Here is a 26,382-nt window from a genome sequence, read left to right as displayed (position 1 = left end):
AACAGTGCCGTAATCATGGCACTCTGATCACACCAGTCACATTGTCACCAGTGTTCAACAATTTTATGGAATGAGAAGATGACACTGTTTAGTAGAGAAAGTACAATATGGAAAACAGTGGAGTTATGGTACAAAATTCTTAAAATTAGAATTGAAAACATACATGTTCTCATTGTAACATTTATTTACCATGGATTAAAGCCAAATTTACAATCTGCGCATAAGATTCAGTCTTGTAAGTAATGAAAAGGAAAAAGAAATATAAAAGATAAAAAATAAAAGGCCAATTAAATTACTAAAACAAGAATCATTATTTCAGATTTTATATAAAATATGCCAATACAGAGCCTGGTTCAGAATCTTAGATTAACAAAATACATACATGATGATGTTCTTCTGAGCATTTAGTTAATTTCATATTCCACTACGGTTCGTTAAGTGCATTCTGACTATCCATAATTCCATTAGTAAATGAAACTTTCAAACTTTTGTTTAGTGGTGTAGTTAATTGCGGAAATAACTGACAATATTTAGGAAAACCATTGCCATGATTCATTTTGGTCAATAGAAGTTTTCCACCCACTACAGGATCAAACCAACCACTGCAGTATCAAACACTGGGATCACGCTACAGATGGATCACAAAGAGGTCACATTGAAAAATGTTGTAGGATCAGCCTCATTGTCTACAGGTTAACTGCTTATTGTTTAGGAAATAAGCAGCTGACAGGTATAGTTACACTCAGTTATCAGAACAGAGAATTTAATTTTCTGTGATTATGTTTGTAAATAATTTGCCACTAAAAGGGACACCCCAAAGTCAGTTGTTTGCTTGTACATAAATTCACAATGAAGTTCTGTGACAAATACATGTTTTTCCCCTGGATACCAAAAACACATTATATTACTAAGCAGACTGACCCTCCCCCTTCCCCTTTACTAGTGGTAACATCTGGTAAAGTTGAAATTATGTTGACACGTAGGTGTTAATCAGCTCTTCAATCAGAGAAAACCTTTACCATAAAATTGTGGGACAGAATTGCTGCCATATTTACCTTCAAGAGAATTGTTAGTCCTGCTGACCTACACCTATAAAAGCATATACATTATCCAAGCTTTTGGAACTAATAGTTCCTTCCTCAGGGAGAATTACAGAAGGTTAAAAAGGTCACTCAGATTCTGACATGAGGGGTACCCTGCTGTTATGAGGAGAAGGGAAGACATATATGAACTTGCAGGACTGTAGACAGAGGCATAACACATACATTAATGTAGAAAAGTTGATTTTAAGAACTGCATTTATGATTAATTGCCGTCAAACTGTTATAAACTACTTATGCACAACAGACTAAATGTTTAATAGGAAAATTAGAAAGAAATCCACAACTTTTTAGATTCTACTTCCTTAGTTTTAGTAATCAGTTGCTGTTTATCTGCTATTGGTTGCTTATTACTTCTATGGCTACACTGATATTTACTGGGTATAGCTGTTTCCCACAGACAGTAAGAACAGAGATTTGCTTGTAATGAACGTCATTACTTGTCATACAGCTATTCAAAGTTTTAAATTCCAGATTTTAAATCATTAAATAATTTGTAGGAGAGCATAATACAAAATAGTTTTACTTTCCTTTTGAATTTATGGGAATTTCTAATTTATTACGTTATGAGTGATGACAGCATTTTATGAGGTTTACATTAAAACACAATGCATCATGTGAAACCTACACAATGAAGCCAAGTCTATACAAAATTTGTTTTCAAGTCCAGTGTTAAGGCTGTGGAAATCATACATAATGTGAAACTGCTTTTTTTTTTTTTTTACGTCCCAAAAAGAGTTACGAAGGAGCAAATGTACAAGGAAATTAGTATAATAATTCCAAAATATCTGTAGAGGTCCCAGTACAATGTTGGGTTACGTTCTCTACAAAGTATTCTTACTGTTAATATTTGCTGAGTCAAACTTTTGCTTATATTAGCTGCACTGTTCCAGAAGATAATTTCATGTGGTGACAGGTACTGAAAATATGCAAAATAAACTGGTCTCCTTATGTGCAAGTCAACACAATGAGATAAACTTCAAGTGCAAAAATGACAAATTGGCTATCTTATTAATTAGTTCCCCCCCCCCTCATTTTCTTTGTTCCAGCTTCCCCTCCACCTACTACCACTTTCAGACAGGTGCTCACAGCCTCCACCCCTCCTCTTCCACAATTCTCCCTCTCAGGCAGGCAGACAGTCAGTAATCAATACTGGCAGTTTCCCCCACCACCACACTTTAAACAGGGCAGGGCAATGGCTGCCTCACAACAGTGCATCTACAGATGTGTGTCATGTCAGTCTCTGAATAACTGTGTATGTGAACAGCAAAGTACATTGACTGCCAAGTTTGCTTTGTGGAGCAGTTAACACTTAATTAGCTACACCCTGTTACCGTGTAAACTTCCTTATTCCCCTCGTCCAGGTGTGTGGTAGGGTTTTGAAAGTGGGAGAGCAGAGAAGTGTAAGTGGTTTGCAAGAGATGAGAAGAATTCACTAAATTTTCAGCAAAGTTTTGTCATGCACACCCTGTTATGGTTTTCAACAAATATCACATGGTACAATTGAAAAGAAGTGATACTACTGTGTTTTTATGATAGGGACTGTACTTGATTAAAAAGAAATGGACTGAGAAGAAAAGTGAGGAGTAGGTGGGAGGCAATAGAAAAGTGCTCAACTTAAAAGAGTTCCCACTACATCTCCACCCTGACACAACAAATATGTGACAGCACATCATAGGTACTGCCCACAGTAGAATTTAACAACAGTAATGTCATACATCTTTGTGAAGTCAACTACCAGAATTATGTAAGTATGTTTCCTATATTCTCAATCCTTTTGCTATCTTCATCATATAACTGGAGGCTATCTGCACACATCAATCTTTACACTTAATTTTCAGTTTTATGTAGGAAATTTATTAATTGCTACACGCCTATACAGAAGATACATAAGATAATATTACTTCACAATATTTATGATTATGGTTATTATTATTACTGTTTCTTTATTTTGGCTAGCTGCAGACAATGTTGCTTCAACAATCTCTTTCCTTAAGATTTAACTAGCACTCTGTATTCTCGTATTAGATTTTTGTGAGTCTCCTTTTTATTCATTATATTAAAGATCAAAGAACACACTGTAATTAATGTCATACACAAAATATTTTTTATTTATAATTACAGAGTGTTGCCTTAAATGGAATACTTTGTCAGTGCCCACATAAACTGTTCACAATTGTTTTTGTCCCTTGGCACCTAGAAGGCAAGGTACAGTCAGTAATTCAGTTACTGAAAGAAAGAACCATTAAAATGCTAACACACAAGTCAAAGTTCTTAGAAAAACATATCTAAGAATCAGTGTTTTTCATGTGGAATTCAGGCAACTATGTATGATGAAAACAGCAAAAGTTGACTGTCCTAATGTACATCAACAGTTTAAAAAAGTAAAATAATTACTTCATTGCTTTTCTTATGTCCCAACACCATTTGTTCAGCAGCACAGACATCATACAATCATTATGGAGAGAATAAAACAAATATGTTTCACAAGAAATGTACAAAACTTTAAATCAACAGAAATACACAGACTGGTATCACTTCTTGAAAGATCACACTGTTACAATAGATTTGTGTAGTAACAGTGAATAATTCTGCAAACTATTGCCAACAATGTGGCACAGTAGATCACACAAACCATACAAGTTACTATAGTCATACTTTAGTTAGCAAGATCACTTTTAACTTCATACTTAATAACGACTATAGCAGGAGAGTTCTAGCAGAATGCTTCTATTTTTTGGTGAGTGATCTCATTCACTCTTAAAATACTTGATAATGAGTAGTTGCAGAAAGGGGAAAAATCTCTTGATCAATGGCACAAGATTTGGTTAACAACTTTCAATTATGTGAACCACTACCTGACCTGACAACACAAAATTTTCTTAACTGTTGTCATGCGCATTGAGAAAAACAATGACAAATTGAGAACAATGTTGTGACAAAAGCAACTAACAGTCAGCCAGCTGTTTACCAGTTAGGTTTATCGCTCCTTTTCATGCTGTGTACCAGGCTTCATTTTAAAATCTGCAATTATAAACAAATTTTTGATGAAAAACAAGCTACCAGCTAGGAGCTACCAGAATAATTAGATTTTATCATAGTGGATTTTCTTCATCTAAATATCACATCTCTAATTCCAAATATAGATTAACTGATAATTGGAAGTTTTGGGAAAAATCTTGTACTGAAGGACACTTTTTCCTGTTGCTTTAAAATGTGTAAGATTGCCAATATTAACTTACAATTTTTCTTGAAGCAATAATTCAATACTGTCATAGTCATTAGGTTAATTGCAAAGGCCCGATTATAAAGGATATGAAAGCCACATTTGCTGAGTTTCAACCGAAAATTTCTGAGTGACATAAATAGTTAAACGATATTTCAGATATTGCTCATAATTGTAATTTTTATGGTATCGAATTACTGGAGACTTATGACCAAGAAATGTCTTCTTACTTGCTATATGAAATTTTTCACAGACAATTAGGAACAAGGGTAGCACAAAATTCATGAAAAGATAAGGATGAAGTAAAGAAAAAGTTATGACTGCTTAAAGCAAAAGTATTTTAGGAACAGAGAGGGGAAGTCCAAAATGTGGCTATTACATGGAACCCAAACAAATCACAGATTATCTGAACAACATATCTGTTTAATGAAAGGAAAAAAAGCAGGCAGAAGCAACAATCTCAACTCATTTTTAACAGGCTTGCCTGTCATGAAATGGGCCAAACCTCTTGGTAAGGACTGACAGTTACAACCATTTTCATGAACAGTTTCTTTTCATTATGTTAATCTTTGTAGACACACAATATAATATTCAGTGTATCTGCAGGACAATTTAAATGAGTTTTATTTGTATTTCTTTACACATATTATAATGAATTGGTTGAATACACACAAAAAGGATCATTAAGATTCATGTCCCATAGACGACGATGTCATTAGAGATGGAGCGCAAGCTTGGCTTGAGGAGGAATGGGAAAAGAAATTGGGGGTGTTCTTTGGAAAGTAACCATCCCAGAATTTGCCTCAGGCAATTTAGTGACTAGATAACATACATCTGAATTTGAGTACACTGTCTTACCACCTCACCACATTGCTGAATGGGTGATATGCCTGAACAACTTTATCAGTTTTCAGTTAAATGAAACAGGGAACTGCACCTTGGATATTGATGGTTGAAGTTAGTAGCTGGAATCTTATAATAGATAGTCATTGTTCACCAGGCTACAAGTGTGCCTGTAACTATTGGCATAATGCAATAATGAAACAGTTGCTACATCATGATATACTCTGTAAGTGTACATCCCAAATATCATACAAAATTAAGTCACAATAAGAAAAATTAAAGTCTCAGTTAAATACATGGCTACAACAGGTAAAACTGAACATAATTTGTGGTATGAGAAAATAACATTTTGGTGAAAAGTCTCATGAAAAATCTCTAAAACACATACTATCAAGTCCAACAAAGTTCAGTTTTCAGAAATAACTATTCTAGGAATATTGTGTTAGAATCATCTGCTGCATCTGATTCAATTTGTCTCACAACACAGTATGTGATCAGTTCTTGCAAATAGCAATGTATATGAGAATGCATGGTGTTTGGTGGATTCATGGGTAGGAATTTCAGAAACAAAGCATACATGATGATAATTCAACAATGAGATCTTCAGATGATGAATTGGCTGCTCTTGAAATCGGCACCAGTGACTGCCAAAATTTCCAATATCTGATACAAGCAATAACTAACTTGAACATATCATAGGTTGGTTCCAAACACAAGTGACTTCCAGTGTGACACAATTATTGGGGCATAATTGATTTTTTTTAATCCTGTGAACAGTTTATGGCATTGATGTACCAAGTGATTTGAGCAATAAGACAGATATATGGATTCATGTAACTAATGAGGAAGTACAGATTAGAAATGGGAAGACAAGACATTTGTGGCACAACTTGACCTAAAAAAAGGAATTGGCTGATAGGACACATTCTGAGACATCAAGAGATCACAAATTTAGAATTTGAAGGAAGTGTGGGTGATAAAAATCATACAGAGAGATCAAGACATGAATACAGTACGCAAACTCAGAAAGATGTAGGTTGCAGTAGTTATTTGGAGATTATGAGGCTTGCACAAGATAGAGTAGCACGGAAAGCTGCATCAAACCAGTTTATGGACTGAAGACCACAACAACAATGACAACATGGATTCAGCAGTCAGCTAAGTGCATGGTTCACTGAATACGTAACAGAAAGCCTCACAGTCTCACAACTGAAGCAAAGGATAAATACTTCTTGAACATAGGTGACGCTGACCGCTCAGCGAGAACAACTTTTTAGCACAACAGTATCCTATAAATGAAGAATTTACACCAGCAAGGTGCTGCTGCAAAACATGCTGTGTCTGACAGCACTATTCAGAATGATTCCACATAAAATAACGTCTATGTTTCTCATTCACTATGACAGCTATCATTATTAATCAATGACCAAAACCTTCCTCCAATGAAACATCATTGTAAATGGAGACGGACGAATGCCAAATGGTAACAATATGTTATTCACTTCAAACTGTGAAATAATCAAGGTCCAATGTAGTGATATTTAACCTGTGCACTGTAGCGCCCTGGTACGCCATCGATTTGCTTCATAGTTCGCGGCATAGAAAACAGTTGTCGAAAATTTCATTTCTGGTGTCCACTTGTGTGGCATCTGAGGAATTCCGCTTTAGATGTTGATCAGCCTGCATAAGCAGTCATAACATAGAAGCTGAACTATTGCGTGTTACACTTAGCACCTAAACACAAGTACAGAAAATACTTAGATTTTGGTTTTGCATGCACTGCTGTGAACAATGAAGGGCATCCTCCGTGTGTTTTGTGTTTGAAAATTACTTTCTGTTGAATGTATGCTACCTAGCAAATTAAAGCACCATTCAGAAAATGTTCATTAGAATGACATGGTCAAACCAAGAGAATATTTTTCTAGAAAACTGAGTCAAATGAAAGAACAAGAATGGTCATTTTCTAAGCAGATAAGAATATTGATTAAAGCACGTCTAGTGTCCTATAAAGTAGCTTACCGGGTAACAAAATGTAAGAAAGTCTATTTGATTGAAGAAGAACTAATACTACAGTGTGCTACTGAGAAAGTGTCCATTATGCTTGGAGAGTCTATGGCAAAACAGCTTTTGTTCATTCCTTTGTCTGGCACTACAATTAATCATCAAATTCAATTTTCAGGAGAGGTTATTCATGAACAAGTTATAGAAAAAAATTAGAGGCTGGAATTTTGGTATGCAGCTTGATGAGGCCACTGATAGCAATAGAGATACTCACTCAATTTGCTAGGTGCATTTTAATGTGATTTTTAAGACGACTTTTTTTGTGTACAGAGATAAATACAGGTATGACAGAGAAAGATTCATGACAGAAAACCAAATTAACTGGGCTCTCTGTGTTGATGTGTGTACTAATAATTTGTGGTCCATGGCGCCACAGCTCCCAATATTATGAGAACCCATTACACCATCCATAAAGAAACACTTACTACACAATACATGAGTGCTGATCCAAATCAAATACAGTACTGAAAACTGTCATAAATGGGGTGAACTTTATTATAACATGTCCACAGAAAGCTAGATTTTTTGGACAATTAGTCACAGTATGAGCAATAAACATACATCTCTCTTCTTTTATAGCAGCACTCATTGGCTTTCCAGGGGAAATGTATTATCATGCATTTTTTAACTTAGTCAAGATGTTTGTTCTTGTCTGGCAGAAGAAAATCACATCAGCGCTAAGAGCTTTTTAGACACTGGCTTTCAACTAAAGTTTGGATACTTATGTGATATATTTGAGCAGTTAGACTCACTGAAGAAGTCTCTGGAAGTGAAACTCATTTCATTTGGGTTATTGACACAATTTCAGCCTTCAAAAAGAAGCCGGTTGTTTGGGAAAGAAGAGTGAACAATGGAGGAAACATGAAATACTTTTTAATGTTTGCAGCATTTTATAAATGACTAAGAGATACGTATTACTGCAGATATTTTTTCTGTAATTAGATATCAATCTGATCTTCATGTCCATTTTGAAAAATACTTTTCTGAAAACTGAAATAGGTTTCAGTGGGTTCAAAATTCCTTCACAGTACTGCAGAAGATTAACAGTTGTAACAGGTGGTAGAACTTTCACAGATTCTTCACTAGAAATGAAGATTTCACAAGTGACAGTGCAAACTTTTTGATATTCAGTAAGAAAAGAGTTTCCAAGCTTGAGCATGAAAGTATTGAAGGTATTAATTCCTCTTGAAACCTCCTATGTTTGTGAGAGTGCATTTTTGGGAGTTACAGTCATTAAAACTAAGTACAGATCACAACTGTGTGTGGAGAAGGAAATGAAGATAGCTGTAACTCATTTGACGCTAAGATTTGACAAGTTGGGGAACAAGAAGCAAGCTCAAGCATTGCACTGAGATAAGTAGTATTTTATTCACAGCATTTTTTATTAATTTTTCGTTTTTACACAGTAACCTATAGGGGAACCACGTAAACAACATAACTGGTCAAGGGAACCACAAACTCAAAAAGGCTGAAAAACCATGGGTACAATGTAATGGAGAATGAAAACTACGGATATCCATTTGGTAGTGCCATGATGCAGTAAGGTGGTATCTATAACCCACCACGACACACACTGTTGCACCTCTCATTGTGTGATACATACTGCAGTAAATTGCTTACTCCAAAGCAGTCCTAGTACAACACTGACATTTGACAATGACCAAACCTCATTTCCCAGGCTGTTTACAACACCTACGGACCATTCTCTAGCATTCACACTGACTAGTTAAATTCCCAAATGAATATTTGCGCTGCTTGCTTGTCAATTAAACATGAACCTGCACAGAGTCAACAAGGTAATCCTCTCCACCAAAAGCGGATTCTTTCTAAGTAATGTCTTGCAATGAGAAAACTCTCTGGCAAAGTCTTTACCAGTAATTTACCACTCCATCAGTGCAATAGCGAAAATAAATTATAAATGATTGACAAGTTTAATAACTACAACTATATGAGTCCATTGTTTGGGAGTTGGAGTGCTGGTCTAGCATACAGTTTGAATCTATTAAAGGAGTTGTATATATAAAATTCCCATTTCTATCATCATCATCATCATTTAAGACTGATTATGCCTTTCAGTGTTCAGTCTGGAGCATAGTGCCCCTTATAAAATTCCTCCATGATCCCCTATTCTGTGCTAACATTGATACTTCTTCTGATGTTAAACCTATTACTTCAAAATCGTTCTTAACCAAATCCAGGTACCTTCTCCTTGGTCTTCCCAGACTTCTCCTACCCTCTACTGCTGAACCCATGAGTCTCTTGGGAAACCTTGCTTCTCTCATGCGTGTAACATGCCCCCACCATCTAAGCCTGTTCGCCCTGACTGCTGCATCTATGGAGTTCATCCCAGTTTTTCTTTGAATTCCTCATTGCGGACACCCTCCTGCCATTGTTCCCATCTACTAGTACCTGCAATCATCCTAGCTACTTTCACATCTGTAACCTCAACCTTATTGATAAGGTAACCTGAATCCACCCAGCTTTCACTCCCATACAACAAAGTTGGTCGAAAGATTGAACGGTGCACAGATAACTTAGTCTTGGTATTGACTTCCTTCTTGCAGAAGAGAGTAGATGATAGCTGAGGGCTCATTGCATTAGCTTTGCTACACCTCACTTCCTGTTCTTTCACTATGTTGCCATCCTGTGAGAATACGCGTCCTAAGTACTTGAAACTGTCCACCTGTTCTAACTTTGTTCCTCCTATTTGGCACTCAATCCGTTTATATCTCCTTCCCACTGCCATTACTTTCGTTTTGGAGATGTTAATCTTCATACCATAGTCCTTACATTTCTGATCTAGCTCTGAAATATTACTTTGCAAACTTTCAATCGAATCTGCCATCACAACTAAGTCATCTGCATATGCGAGATTGCTTATTTTGTGTTCACATATCTTAATCTCACACAGCCAGTTTATTGTTTTCAACATATGATCCATGAATAATATGAACAACAGTGGAGACAGAATGCAGCCTTGTCTTACCCTTGAAACTACTCTGAACCATGAACTCAATTTACCGTCAACTCTAACTGCTGCCTGACTATCCACGTAAAGACCTTTAATTGCTTGCAAAAGTTTGCCTCCTATTCCATAATCTCGTAGAACAGACAATAACTTCCTTCTAGGAACCCGGTCATATGCCTTTTCTAGATCTATAAAACATAGGTACAATTCCCTGTTCCACTTGTAACACTTCTCCATTATTTGCCGTAAGCTAAAGATCTGGTCCTGACAACCTCTAAGAAGCCTAAACCCACACTGATTTTCATCCAATTTGTCCTCAACCAATACTCGAACTTTCCTTTCAACAATACCTGAGAAGATTTTACCCACAATGCTGATTAAAGAGATGTCTCTGTAGTTGTTACAATCTTTTCTGTTTCCATGTTTAAAGATTGGTGTGATTACTGCTTTCGTCCAATCTGATGGAACCTGTCCCGACTCCCACGCCATTTCAGTTATCCTGTGTAGCCATTTAAGACCTGACATTCCACTGTACTTGATCAGTTCCAACTTAATTTCATCCACCCCAGCTGCTTTATTGCACTGCAAAAAATTGACCATTATCCCCACTTCCTCAAATGTGATCCTATTTCCATCATTATTCCTATCCCATTGTACATCAAAATCTGAAACATTACTGATAGTATTTTCACCTACATTGAGCAACTCTTCAAAATATTCCCTCCATCTGCCCAAGGCATCAACAGGATTCACCAGCAGTGTCCATAATACTTGTCATTTTCTTCTTACCTCCCTTTCGAAGACTGCTAATTGCACTCCAGAATGGTTTTCCAACAGCTTGACCCAAAGTCTGCAACCTGTTTCCAAAGTCTTCCCAAGATTTCTTCTTGGATGCTGCAATTATCTGTTTGGCTTTGTTTCTTTCTTCAACATAACTTTCTCTGTCTACCTGAGTTCTAGTATGGAGCCATTTTTGATACGCCATCTTTTTCCTTTCACAGGCTGCCTTGACTGTGTCATTCCACCAAACTGTTTGCTTCATCCTACCTTTCCAAGACATTCTTTAGCCACTTCTAGTACTGTGTCCCTGTACCTTGTCCATTCCCATTTCTAAACAACCTAAAATTCTCATGGCTTATTTCACACAAACAAGGGAAGCAAATGTGAATAATTTTTACTTTTTCTTTAACTTTCTTCTTTCAAATTTCAGTTGGTTCACAAGCATAAACAAAATGCAATACTGAATGAGTTGTAGACTGTTGAGTAGGTCCTTCCTCCATGTACTCCCCTAATGCACTCTATGCCTGCAAGTGTTATGGTGCAACCAAAGTAGAAACATACCTGATACTGCCAAGTCCACTTCAGCTTGTGAAATATGTAGTGTTATGCAACTTTCACCAATGCTATAGCAAACTCACTGTCAGTTGATTGGTGTATACTGCACTGCATATGCAACAGTTAAGTGCAAGAATGATGTCTTAAATCCATAATGAAGACTGTCATGGAAGAAAGACCTACTGCAATTTTGCCCACTTAGTCAGCTCGGACATCAGAAAAAAAGGAAGAAAGGGTAGGAGAGTAGAGAATTTTAGAATTTGACAGCCAACAAGTAGCTCCTCTGGTGATTAAAAATCAATCACATTGTTATGGAGAACATAGGACACCAAGCAGTATGCATGAAAAGTGTGGCCCAAAGATGGTTACAAATCTGCAACAGGGTAAATAATTACAGATTTAATATTTCGTTTGTGCTATCAGTAAGAAATACTGACTTCTTGAAAAAAAGAAATCATGAGCGGGACAAACGTGGAGCCAATTCAGCAGTAAGAAAACAAAACAGCAGTCAAAATAGCAAACTGACATTACATTGCATCTTGTTTGGCTCCTATATGGCCCAGGAATGTTCTGGTAGCTTTCTCAGCTCCTCAAATAAGCTTAATTACACATACACAGACTGAAATTTTGTGTCATCATGTAAGGTGTAGTCCTCTACTACAATCTTAAGACACACAAAGCAGCATCAACATGCAGCTAATCCATTGGCTCACATGAAACATGTCTAATCATCTAATCTATAATTAAGACATAGCACTCAGAAACTTCCATCCAAATATCGATGTGATGAAGAGCAAAGTATTTCACAGAAATTGTGCAGTTGTAAGAAAGTCTGACATGGTAAAAGACAACCACCATGAATATGAGAAAATATAATTTCACTCTGTAGTTCACTGTTGAAAAAGTAAATAAGTTTTCTCAACAATTTTGTACTAACTTGTCAGCCAATCACACACTGAAAGGCACACATCAGTAATAGAAATAGTAATAGCCATAGTCCATTTGATATTGTGCACTACATAACTACAGTAACAATAAAGTAAATGAAATTATGTATCTATGGAAGTGTTCACAACTGTTCTAGCAGCTGGCATGTCTAGATCAGTTCATAATAGGAAACACTGATATGCATAATACAAAGAAATGCAGTATTAGTATAATGCACTTCATACTGCACTGCATATGCAACAGTTAAGTGCAAGAATGATGCCAGAAATCCATAATGAAGACTGTCATGGAAGAAAGACCTACTGCAATTTTGCCCACTTAGTCAGTAAACACTATATTAAATAACTGTAAAAGGCACAAACATAGCTGCCCCAATTTTTTGTGTAAAATGCAATTTAGGTAAGCCTTTAGGCATGAACTGTATTCAGGTCATCATACGGATCGAAATGATTCTAAACTTTAACAAATGGAAACAACTTCAAAATTTAAAATGAGACAGTGGTAAATAAATAGTGCCTCTGAAGAGAATTCTCAAAACCAAGCAATTTTTGCCCCATAATATTTTGGTATATTGCTCTGATTCAACGTACATGCAAAAACTCAACCTAGTACTAACAAACTCAAATTCTTAAGGTAAGAAGCAGAACTTTTCCATTATGATGATAGTGCTTAAAAACATTCATTTAATTTTTTACAGTGAAAATTAATTTTTTAGCTAGCCTGATTTAATAAATAAATATACTTTTTGCCATTTCAGCAGTTGAAAGTTACTAACTTTAAAACTTTTGTTTAAAAAAAGATAAGTAATGAACACATTTACTTCTTAATCAATGGCTTATCCTAGTAATTTATCCTTAGTAACTAGGTGTACTTACAATAATAATAATAATAATAATAATAATAATAATAATAATAATAATAATTCTGATCAAATGCTGTGGAGACAGAATCCAGCCTTAACTCTACTTGATTGATTTTTGGAGACACATCAGTGACACTGTGTCAGTAATATTCCAAAAGGGGAGATTAAATGATGAAAGATTGTATTTAATTCACTGTTTACTTTTATTTATGGGGTACATTATACTAATAGTGCATATCTTTGAATTATGCACGTCAGTGTTTCCTCTTATGAACTGATGTAGATACTGGTTACTGATGGCTGCAGAAAGACTTTAGTGTAACCAAAGTTCATAAAACCAAAGCACAATTGTAATTAGGATGAGGCAGAAAACATTTTTCACATATTTTACAGTAAATCAAATAGATGAATGTGCTCTCTTCTAATGTTTTTTAAACAAAAAGTAGTTTATAAATGACTTATCAATTTCCACTGTGTAAATAGCAAATGATAAGCTTACTTAAAATTGAAACTGGAAGAAACAGTTACTACTTCTCTAAAAAACATGGTAATTTTAATTACATCCATAATATTATAAAAATGCCATTTCTTTCTTTTGAAACAATTCCATTTGTCACTGTCAGCAAGATTTTTTGGTGATACAGAATCAGTTCCTCTAACTGACACAAATTTTATATCATCTGTCCAATTGATTTTAACCCGTTTAACTTTCTTCCAGCTTTCAGCAGATTCCAGGGAATGTGAGATTCAACATTCAATCTGTCATTAATGGCTGCACTAAACCCATTTCTCCCAAAAAATCTCAGATATAACATTTTCAGTAAAAGAGCTGGTGTGTTAAATATAAATTGTAATCAAATTTTTGTCAATGTGCACAATATAATACTGATTATGTGTTCATTAGACATAAAATTAACTAAAGAATAAAATGTAACATTCGAAAGGACTATTCCTTGCACTGGGATATATATATATATTTATCAACATATGATGCAGACATAAAAGAACATATCTGTTAATGTGTCCACTGTCATACCAGGTGTCTCCCCTAAGAGTCGCCAGGCTTCTTTTCTCTGCTGTCTTGGCAGACACTTGCAATTTCATTTTTACAATGAACTGCTGGAGTCAGCCCAAACAAATATTGCTCATTGCATGAATGTGATGCCTAGTGTCAGCAAAAAGTCTTGTCTTTCTTTCCCATTAAAAACAAAATTACTTTTAAAAGTTGAATTTTATGTGCCCAGTTGATTGAGCACTGCCAAATTAGTCTAGTGTGATATTTTTTCATCATTATGTATTAAGAGTGACAAACTACAAAGAATAACCAGTGCTCCAGCAGCGACAGCACTGCTCTGGCCCGTGCTGCCTGCTCAGTCACTGTCGGATTACTGGTTATCCTTCCTGGTTTACTGTCTCTGATAACACATTTTGATAAAACAAATATCACACTAGAGTAATCTGGGTATGTAAAATTCCACTTTAAAAATAATTTTGTATGTAATGGGAAACAAACTATCACTTTTCACTGAAACTGGGCTTCAGATGAAAGATATGATAACTGGTGATTGTTTGGGCTGATTCCAGCTACACATTGCAAACATGAAATTGTGGATATCTGCTGAAATACCAGCAAAAACATGCCTGATGACTCTTAGGAAAGATGCTCTGTGTGTGTGTGTGTGTGTGTGTGTGTGTGTGTGTGTGTGTGTGTGTGTGTGTGTGTGTGTTTTATTTGTCCTTATAAGATTTTTCCAATTTGTCCTTATTCTACACACCAAGGAAAACTAACAATGTTTGCGTACTTGTTTGTCTCAATAGGATGTCATGAGATGCACCTGTGGCTGTACTGGACGACCAGCACAACGCTGCTTCTCTCGCTATCGCAGCACACTGCAAATGGCGAGTGTAGCAGCAGCTGTTGTGACCTATTGTTTTGTTCTGGGTTCTTTTGCAGTGGCCAAACTTCGTGCAGCTGATGCTCGGTTTTCTCTATCTTATCTGAATGTAACAATAGATGAACCAAAACTACAAGTAAGTAAAGAAATGTTACTACTTGACATGACATTCACAATCTTTAAATGCTGATACAGAGTTTCCTGCTAATTCACACAGTCGACACTATAAAATACCATGCTGTGAATATTCCAATAGTTTTTGCCCCTTTGTGGGCAAGGTACATAAGAAAGCAAAGAAGATTTAATTAGGAAAAAAGAGCCCATAGAGTAATTGCAAACAGTCAGTCTGATGGATACTGTAATAATGTCTTTCTTGTTAAAGAGTACTCTGGCACAATATCGTCATGTTCTGGTTTCCAAACCACCAGAAGGCAACAGTATTGTCAACTTCTGTCTCTCAATGCACAGTAATTTGTTACCAAAAGAAGAGCAATTCAAAAATTGATATCAACATTTAGATGTCTCCTGTTCATCATAGCATCATTGAGGAAGCTGAACAGTAATCATTTGACTCTGCATATTGGGCAATTTACTGGCAACTTATGAGTCAGTGCAGTTCAGTTTGACAAAAACACAATCTAAATATCACCAGAATACAAATCATAACAGAGTGAACAAAGAACACAATTTCAGTGTTGTTTCTCATATTGGTGTACAAGATATACGAGACAGCTGAAATACCCTCAAACTTCAAGCAAAATGAAATAATTTCAATTCCAGTGAAGCCAGGTGCCGGCAAGCGTGAATATTATCTAACCATCATTTAATAAATCATGGTAAGAAAACAATGATACAAATTAGCTACAGAAGAATGGAAAATCTATAGAAGCCAACTTCAGGGACTTTTAATTTCAGTTCTGGAGAAATGTAGGAATACGAGACAATACTGCTCCAAAAACTTATCTTAGAGGGTAAACTGAAAAAAAGCAAATCTGTATTTATAGTTTTTGTGGATTTTGGTAAGGCTTTCAACACTCTTTGAAATTCTGAAGGTAGGTAGGATAAAACACAGGTTACATAAAGTTATCTACATCTTGTATGGAAACCAGAGTAGAGACGTCAGAGTCAAAGGACATGAAAGGAAATCAGTAGTTGAGATGGGAGTGAGGCAGGGCTACAAGAGTAAAACAAGGGTAATGGAATGTAATAGAAGAAAATCAGGTGACACTGATAGAATAGGATTAGGATATGAGACACTGAAACTAATCTATGAGTTTTGATATTTGGGTAGCACAATAACTTATGACAGATGAATCAAAGTGGGTATAAAATGCAGACTGGCATTTCTGAGAAAGATGAATCTGTTGACTTTAATATAAAGATTTTTCTGATAACATTTGCATGGGATGTACAGAAGTGAAATGTGGATGATAAATAGTTCAGACAAGAACAGAACTGAAGCTTTTGAAAAGATGTGCTGTAGGAGAATGCTGAAGCTCAAATAACTAATGAGGAGGGACTGAAATGAAGTGGGGAAAAAGAAATTTATTGCATAGCTCAACTAAACAAAGGGACTGATTGATAGCACACATTCTGAGTCATCAGGAAGTTATCACTTTGGTAATAATGGGAAGATTCGTGGGTAAAAATTGAAGATGGAAACCAAAGCTTCAATAACCTAACCAGGTTCAAGCAGATGTAGGTTGCAGTAGTTATCCAGAGATGATGAGCCTTGCATAGGATACACTACTGTGGGGGGCTGCATCAAACTGTTCTTCTCACTAAAGAAGTTATCATCATCATCATCATCATCATCATCAAAAACAACAACAGATGAATTCCTCTGTAACTGCATCTACAACATACGTAGAGGCCTTCAGATATGACACACAACTAATGTACATGTTTAATACCTTAGTGGCAGACTGCAGTTATACAAAATGGTGACATTAATAGCATCAGGAGAATGCAGAATAAGCTTGAATGAAGAATAAGTAATTTTATTTAGATAAACAGCAGGGCAGTGAAAAAAAATGGTTCAAATGGCTCTGAGCACTATGGGATTTAATTTCTGAGGTCATCAGTCCCCTAGAACCCAGAACTACTTAAACCTAACTAACCTAAGGACATCACACACATCGTTGCCCAGGGCAGGATTTGAACCTGCAACCATAGCAGTCGCGCGGTTCCAGTCTGTAGTGCCTAGAACTGCTCGGCCACATGAGGGCAATGAACAAATTATGACAGACAAGGCACTGTTGGCAATCCAGTTTCATTTCTCTGGGAAATGTATCACCTGTTGTAACTACCATAATACTATACTGAGAAAAATAGGCAGCTTATATAGATGAAATGTTATGGAATCATATAAACAACTGTTAGGTGGAAGGCTTCAAATGTGTTACAAGTTGTTTAACATTAAATGACTATATGTAATCTTCACTTCATTTATGTTCTACTCTTTATGCCCCACACTAAGTTTTGGTTTTGTGCAGCCTATGCATGTGTGATTATGGCTGATTAATGTTAGTGGACAAATACATATTTTTAGAAAGATTTTTGGTCAGAATCACTGACAAAAGTCTAGTCAATGTTGTAAATGTTGGTTTTGATTTTATGTGGAAACATTTAACCAGCATAACACACTTTTCACTACAGGACACAAATGCAGTTTGGGAAACAGAAAATTACAACTATAATTATGACCCAGGGTATTTGGAAGAAATATATGAGATGAGACGTGAACGTGTATGGGAAGTATGTGTCGACAAAGGATTGAACACCAGAGGGCAGCCAAATGCCTGGGAATTTTTCATTGACAAGGATCACCATCTGGTCTGGTGTAGTATCTTCAAGGCTGCTAGTTCAACATGGATGTATCATTTCAATATATTAGGTGGGTACAGGAAAGTGTAAGTCACATCCGTTATTTTGACTGAAAACTAAATGACTTGGTGAGAAATTTAGCATGTATTTGTACCACTAACTGATCTAATTCAAAATTATAGGTACTTACTTTATCTTCATGTAATTTTTGTCATTAAGAGAGAGCGTCTGGGGGGGGGGGGGGGGGGCAGATGAGGAAGGGGGAGGGCATGAGAGAGGGGACACACAGGATTTTCTGCCACCTTCTATTGTAGTGGTCCGAGCCACCATGTAATCTTTAGGTTGTACTCAAGTTTTCATAGGCCGGCCTATAACCCAAGAGTTTGTTGACACTTTACTTACAGACTGTAAACACGTATGGCTTTAGATCTCCAAACATCTATCCATAGTGTGGTCAGTTGTGGGGTCAGTACAACATGATTTTGTAATTATTTTTTGAAACAGCTCTTACATGATCTACACATGGCTGAATCAAAGAGGATGAATGATCTGGGAATGAAAGAGGCTGACATGGCTAGCATTTTTACTGATCTACTTTCACTTAAACAGGAACTGTTTTTGCAAAAGGACAAACTCAGCTCTATTTCGCTTCAGATACCAAGTTCAACCAATCTAACAGACACCGTCAGTATAATTTTTATTCACTGGCATGCAGAGTTCTCTGTATAACTAATAGCTGATACGTATGAAATATCTATAGCATATTTAGAATACAGCACTCACAATGCCTTGTCATGACAAACAACTTACGTATAATACTGATCTCAGCACAGGCATTGTATTACTTTTGCTGACAACAATGTTTTAAATCCAATGTTCTTTATGTCAGTATCTAACGTGGATTGTAGAAACTTGAGTTTAGCTTTCATGTAAGAACATTGATGGTTTTAGTGACAAAATGGTACAATAGTGGAACCATCAAATCATCCCAAGAGCTGTTCCCTTTTACAAGCAGAAAAATTAAAAATGTTTTATTTTATCATCTTATTTTGTCTTTCATTAAATACCTACAAGATAAATAAATTCCCTGGAATGTAAATTGTAATTACTTTTAAAGGTAGTTTTTGAGTCAGAGGCAGAAATTTGCAGTACTAGTATTTGAAATAACAGGAACATAAATAACAATATGAAAAATGCTCTCTAAAATGTTGTAAGTATGTATACAAAACTAAAGAAACATTCCTTTTCTTATCTAGCTGGCTACAACGAGAGATTTCTAAGGCGAACACGCAAAACACCAATGAGCCTCGCACGTGCTCGCTTTCCACGACCATCTGTTCAGCAATTGCAGGACACACTTCCACACGCACTTTCATTCCTGATTGTCAGAGAGCCATATGAACGCTTGCTTTCTGCTTATCGTAACAAGATAGAGGGGGCAAAGAATCCTTACTACCGAAAACTTTCAAAACATATTGCTCAGCACTATCGGTACAAGCAAGATCCGATGATAGATGTGCCAGAAAGTGTAAGGTGAGTAGCAGCATAAAGTTATTCTCACAAAATAATAACTAACAACAAAATGCATACAACAGCCTCCTAGTGCAATACATAACACATTAAAAAATATGTTTAGTCCACTAAATTGCTTGTCTTCGATGCATTGTTTAAAAAGAAATAAGTAAATAAATTAAAATATTCACAAAATAAAGATCAAAAGCAACAAAGAACTCCTGCTAGGTGATTAAATGATGAATCATACTAGAAAAGTTGTATTTAGTGGAGATGGTAAACAGAAATATAAATGTGAAAACTCAGAAATTTGAAACATTTTGATTACAGGTCAGGTCCCACATTTCCAGAATTTGTTGATTACATCATCAACAGCAAAAAGTTTGATGAACATTGGGCACCTTATCATTCATTCTGTACTCCATGCCATGTAAACTTTACAGTTATTGCAAAAATGGAAACACTAGATCGAGATGAGGAGTATATCATCCATAAGGCTGGCCTACAAAGACTGCTGTTACCTTCCCACTACCGTTATAAGCCAAGAACTGCAATCAACAAGGCAAGGTATGTACATTCATTGTTCACTAAATCATTGCATAAAATCAGCAGTAGAAAATTTTAACAGGGAATTTTCTATTTCATATGTTACTTTTCACATTTAACTGGAAAATTTATTACATAGGTCTTACAAACATTATTTTACATGACACATTCTTATTTCTGATTGAATCAGTGAGATACAAACATCACTTGAATGTAAGCTGAACCTTTGTGCTGTACATTCAAGAGGAAAAACTATTCTTCGAATAGTTTTAAAAACATTTCATTTGGCGAACATACATGGATGGGAGTGATGATAGTTCGCCCTCCATCATCCCATCTTTCTCTTGGTAGTAGCACAATGTGGAAACAAGAGGCACCTTCACTTACTATGCAAAATATTATCATCTCATTTCTTAACTACAGGTGTTCAGAAAGCTGAAAATTTGAAAACACTCTAGGCACAAAAACTAGCCAAGTGCAAGTAGGACTCACACACTGACAGTTACTTACAAACTTAATTATGTATCATATAGTTCATCCATCGAGGTCTCAACAATTTTTGCCTGTTATCAATATTGATAATGCTATGGTATTAGTGCCAGGAATTCCAAGACTGTATCAAAATATCTACAGTAGTTCCTCACTCTAGCCCGGACATAACTTCAGTTCATATATGTAGAGAGAGAAGATTTTATAAAATATCTTTTATTTAATTACTGGAACATGACTACAACTTACATTTTATGTTTGCATGCAGAGATGTCTATCTATTTTGCTTTTGACATACGATGAGTGCGATGTATGGTCAAATTGCAAAAGATATTTTTTATTTGATACAATTACAATTTAAAAAGTTTCAGATTCTTTACTTTACATGTACTGTGAAACCTTGCTTCTTGCAGAATTTCATGTTTCTAAGTTAACGGAAAGTACCCTATAGGTTTTGATGAGCGTTTTCAAGTATCAAAATGTTGTTGTTGTTGTGGTCTTCAGTCCTGAGACTGGTTTGATGCAGCTCTCCATGCTAATCTATCCTGTGCAAGCTGCTTCATCTCCCAGTACTTAGTGCAACCTACATCGTTCTGAATCTGCTTAGTGTATTCATCTCTTGGTCTCCCTCTACAATTTTTACCATCCACACTGCCCTCCAGTGCTAAATTTGTGATCCCTTGATGCCTCAAAACATGTCCTACCAACCGGTCCCTTCTTTTATAAATGGTCATATCTTTTGACTGAAGTGACTTAGTAGCTTACAATTTTTACACCGCCAAGGGTCCATAGTCATTAGTATGTGTCATAAATTTGAACTAGTTATGAATCCTCATTCATGAGGAAAAGCGTTGTTAACAGGCAGGCAGGCAAGCAGACAGACAGACAAGCAGAGGGACAACAACGTGGTCCTATAAGGGCTCCCTTTTTACAGACTGAGGCATGGAACCTAGAAACAAATGTATGTGGATTCCAAAACATATTGATAAAGAAGGCAAAGCATTTTTAAGGTAACTGTAACTTATAATGAAGCCATGATGCAACACTAATCCTGGAGAACAAACTGGAGTTGAGAGATGTACAAGAAAAGATGCCAAAATCATGACTAGAATTTGCCTATTATCAGAGAAAGTTCTCAGAATTGTCTTTGACATTTAAAAGATGTGTCGGTGATTTTATTCCAAGACAGAGGGATGACAAATGTAGTGTGCTACTGATAGCTGCTTAATGGTATGAGAAATACTTACTGCAGCAAATAACACTAACAACTTATTCTCGTTTCTTGATAATTGTCTCCACATAAATCCGTGGTCCCAAAAAAACCACAAACTTGGTTGAAATTAATTGGATACCTTGCATACCACCTTGGCTTACTCCCATGTGACTAACCGAAGTTTGGACTACTGAAAGGAGTATGAAAGGGAAATAAGTTAATGATCCAGTAGTAGAGCAATACAGCAGTAACTGAATGTTAAGAGTGTTCTCTACAGAAGTACCTCCAGTGGAGACATTATACAAAAGTAAATTATGTGAACAGCCCTTATGCTTTAGAGGTATTAGTTAGGAAGAGTATCGCAAAAATTTTTCATAGTATACAACAATATGCATTCATTTTCTGAATTTCAGGACTACCACATATTTTTAGGGCTGTGACACACACTCTAATACCACCTTTCCACACAATGGGCATAGTATTTTCACAACACAAACTGACCAAGATCTGGTAGAGGAGAATGTCTGCCTGCATAGCATAAGTAGTATTCAACTGCAGAGCAGCATTAGTTTATGCATCACTAAAGGAAAAAGTTTGGTACTGTTCACCGAATGGAGCTGTTACAGGAAGAAATCTTAATATCATTTTAACAATTTTTAGATTCTCTCTCTCACACTCATGATATTCATGAAACACCTGGTTAACTCACAAGAAATTAAAATGGAGACACTAAGTATGTGAAGGAAAAATGCAGCAGAGTTCTTCAGGAGAAGAGTCTTTCAGGAATCCAGTTACAAGTTAAACAGCTTTATAATGTACTTTCCCCCAGAACATATGTAAATAAAAATTGTTCCATATACTTGAGGTAACAAACTGCTGTGCTGGTAAAGAAGATAATACCAACTAAATTCTTTAGCATTAATTGCATTCCATAAATCATATTTCTTTCTTGCAGGGATGGGAAAGCTACAGCTGCACTAGTGGAAAAGTACTACTCACAACTGACAAAAAAACAAATGGAGAAGTTACACAAAATCTATGGTACTGATTTTGAAATGTTTGATTACAATGCAACGAAGTACTTCACTTTCACGCAATCTGAACTATAATTATGTGTCTATTGCACTACATCAAATCATGGAATTAATAAGAAGAGACACTTTGCTTCTTGCTTTCTAAATTATTAATCATTTACAGGAAATTAGGTAAATATTACTGTTGCAGATGCTATTCACAATATTTGTACACTTTACACCCCAAATCAAAAGTAAATTAATGTTATTAATATTTGTGCCTGTTATACTATAAAAATTATTGCAAAGTTGAAAGTCGTCATTAATGTTTTCAGTGTAATATATGAACAACTTCACTATGTCGCAATATATTTATGAACACTAGAAGAGCAGAATCAGTTTGTCAATAAGATGACTGCACCATGTTAATGATTACTTCAGCTTTAATTTGTCTTTGTGTCTTTTGTAAAATAGTTGAGTCACATGGAGAGCAAATACTTGTATTAACCATTCCAATCCTTTTGGACCAAATCACAGCAGTTATGATTGCAATAAAAATAAAATGATAATGAGATAGATAAAAATAACAACACTACATTTTTGCATGATAAAAGAAGTAAAATAGTTTTCAGAACTGGTTATTGTGAGTGTAACATCTTCTAAGACAGCCCACCACTTAATTCTTACAGTATGACTAAAACTTTTTCAGCTGAATAATGTTCAGCAATTTACATTCATATTACAAAAAATTAAAACTTGTGAAGTGTGGCAACATTAAAAAGTCCAAAATGTAAATGAGGAGGTCTACAGTATGGCATTTTGAGAGATTCATCCATGATTAGAAAGGAAGATAATATCGGTCCCTTACCCCTGCTGAATTAGTTGTATACAGTACAAACCATTTTAAAGTTTGTTAAGTGCTTAATGGTTTAAGCATATGCAGTACTTCAATTCCTTTGATACTGCGCCATGTTAATAATTACTTCTGCTTTCAGTGACAATTGTTGTTTGCAAGCACTATGCAGTCCTTAAGAGTTTGACCGACAATTTTCAATTTTCATGGGTTATTATACATAAAATATTCCCTACATTTTAAAAAAAAGATAATAATAGTAGTGAGTAACAAAAAATTTTGGATTATTTTGCTCCCTCCAGCCATCAGTTATTTACACTATGCAAGCCACCTTGCAGTATGTGGAGGAGGAGAGGTTACTTCATGTAGCACTGTCATTTCCCTTTCTTTCTCTTCCCTTTGCAAATAGTGGGTGGGAAGAAAGACAGTTAAGCGCATAAGAAAGATAAGCATAGAAGAGCTTGAATTTTTCTTGCTGCCTTTTACATTCTTCAGGCAATATTATACATTTCAGTTTATAGTACACTAAAGAAATGTAAAATATTTATGATAATATGAAGATCATCATCTAAGTAACAGTGCTTGTTCCTGAATATTCATTTTGTGTAGCTACAGAAAGAAAGACAGGCAAATTTAAAACACAGTTATGGAAACAGTGCAGCTAATTCAAGAGTTTATCCAATGTCTTTACCCAATATCTTCTACTACGTGTGCATTTTTCCTTTATTGTTTTGTTCTGTATGCTTCGTTATAGTGCGGAAAGTGTAATTTTGTAGACAGTGCATAACATTTTTCATATAACACTGATACAAAGTAATGGAATTTTGCTTCCAATTTGACACTGTTACACTGTAGTTATTTGAAAGGGGCTTACTAAGACATACTTTTAACAACAAAATTTTGTTGTCAGTGAAAACCACTCCTCTATATTGTTTATCTTAAACTAATTTCTAAGTTTTCAACTTCCTCTCTAATACTACCTCAGTATTTTGTGCCATGGAAAAAATACATATTGTGCCTGATGTTTTCCAACAGGTAAACCATTACATTCAGCTAAAATAGAGATAGTAGCATATTTTTATCTCAAAATGGTAATTCTCACTATAATGCAAGATGATAATGCACTTATATTCACTGTTTCCGATAACCTTGGATACTGGTGAGGATAGATACGTTAGTCTGCGATGCGCATCAGTTCAAAATCTCATTAATTGATATGTGACACACATTCTTTACATTGGAAACTGAACAGCAAACATGCACAAAAGAATATTATATGATGTCTGTTCCTCAAAATGTACACACAATTCAGCAACGTTCTGAAAACTATATTACTTCCAGTTAGAAATAAATCTTGTCCATTTGTTGTAAAAACACTTGAAAGCCACAACTATATATGAGAACTGCATAACACAAACTGTCACTGTTTAGCAATGATATTATCTAGTATTCTAACAAAAATAATTCAATAAGTATTTTAGAAAAAATGTTTGATATTTTGGTGTACCAAAACTTTGTTTAAAAACATTTCTACATTTTATATCTGAATGTTCTAAAAGCTCAAATGGAGGCAATAAAATTGTTTTAATCACTGAAAAATCTACTTTATGGTGGTGAAAAAATTAACAAACTTAAATAACTTGAAATGTTCCCAAACTTTTTGTTATAGGATGATAAGCACAAACACAGCGGAAAAAAGAAATATATGGAAACTGAAATTTGTATTCTATTTATATTGTATGGTGTTTGGTGGTAGGCAGCAATAAGGTTAATTCAAGTAAAGATCATATGAACCACATGGTAAAAATGTTTGGTACAGTATAAATGTATCCTTTCCAATTCATTTAATTGTGTACATGAGAACTGATCATCGCTCACCAAATAGAAGAGATGCTATGCTACCAAGTACATAACTACATCACTTTCTGGTTTTTTAATTGATCTGTGGAAGTTCAGTAGTGAACATGAATGATAGTGTTGATTATATATGAATGTCAGCACTATGGAGTTCAGGGTGTTTAGAAATGAGATGACCATGTTACTTAACAAAACTCCTTTCTGATGTGACTTTTGGGGGAAACAAACATGAATGAATAGATGGCCAAGGCAGCAACAAGATTCAGAGGAAAAATGCACAAAGTGTGACTGGCTAGGCTACTGGCAAGAAGAATACATGAAAGGGGGACACAGATTGGATGCATGTACAAGCTGTGATAGTGAGTTTAGTCATTATTAGAATAACTGCTTTCTACAAAGCTCTAAGGTCACATGAGATACGTGAAACAAGACCTTCGTCACCTAATTAAGGATCAAGTTGCATAATTACCCTGCAGTATATCTGGATGTCTTTGGGGTTGGGTATATGAATGTAACTACATTTATTAAGAAAAGAGCAAGAGCTCAAAAGCTGGTGTGAATGCACTTTTCTTTTATATGTGTTTCTATGATACACAAATTAGTTTGCTATGAAAGAATCGTTGCCTTTCCCTTATTTTACATACTGTTCCATTCAGGAATTTCCATTATTATTTTACTGTAAATGAGAATGGTGTAAAATGTGGATAATAGCACTCGCACATGAGATGGACCTCACTTTGCTTTGATGAGATATATATCATCAATCATAAATGTGGTTGATCACCAGAGCCACAGCAGTCTCATGAAATCTATAATCATCACCACCACCACCACC

General features: G+C 35.5%; 2 protein-coding genes across 9 annotated transcripts in view; one reads left to right on the top strand and one right to left on the bottom strand.

Annotated features, from left to right (window-relative positions):
* LOC126284372 (calcium uptake protein 1 homolog, mitochondrial) overlaps nucleotides 1-26,382 on the bottom strand; it is a 613,419-nt gene that overhangs the window by 25,297 nt on the left and 561,740 nt on the right. The window lies entirely within an intron of this gene.
* On the top strand, nucleotides 118-25,764 carry LOC126284376 (carbohydrate sulfotransferase 11-like). The gene is made up of 6 exons (XM_049983260.1): nucleotides 118-2,847; nucleotides 15,162-15,374; nucleotides 17,897-18,134; nucleotides 19,321-19,597; nucleotides 19,907-20,143; nucleotides 22,780-25,764. The coding sequence occupies exons 2-6, from the start codon at nucleotides 15,168-15,170 to the stop codon at nucleotides 22,931-22,933; spliced, it is 1,113 nt and encodes a 370-aa protein (XP_049839217.1). The 5' UTR covers nucleotides 118-2,847; nucleotides 15,162-15,167; the 3' UTR covers nucleotides 22,934-25,764.

The sequence above is a fragment of the Schistocerca gregaria genome, chromosome 8 (assembly GCF_023897955.1).
Source record: "Schistocerca gregaria isolate iqSchGreg1 chromosome 8, iqSchGreg1.2, whole genome shotgun sequence".
NCBI classification, from domain to species: domain Eukaryota; kingdom Metazoa; phylum Arthropoda; class Insecta; order Orthoptera; family Acrididae; genus Schistocerca; species Schistocerca gregaria.
The sequence above is the reverse complement of the archived record's forward strand: the minus strand, read 5'-3'. Positions and strand labels throughout refer to the sequence as shown.

Coding starts and splice junctions, on each gene's coding strand:
- LOC126284376 (XM_049983260.1), top strand. CDS start 15,168: ATGAGATGCACCTGTGGCTGTACTGGACGACCAGCACAACGCTGCTTC. Junction 15,375..17,896: donor TAGATGAACCAAAACTACAA/GTAAGTAAAGAA, acceptor TTTTCACTACAG/GACACAAATGCAGTTTGGGA. Junction 20,144..22,779: donor ACTGCAATCAACAAGGCAAG/GTATGTACATTC, acceptor TCTTTCTTGCAG/GGATGGGAAAGCTACAGCTG.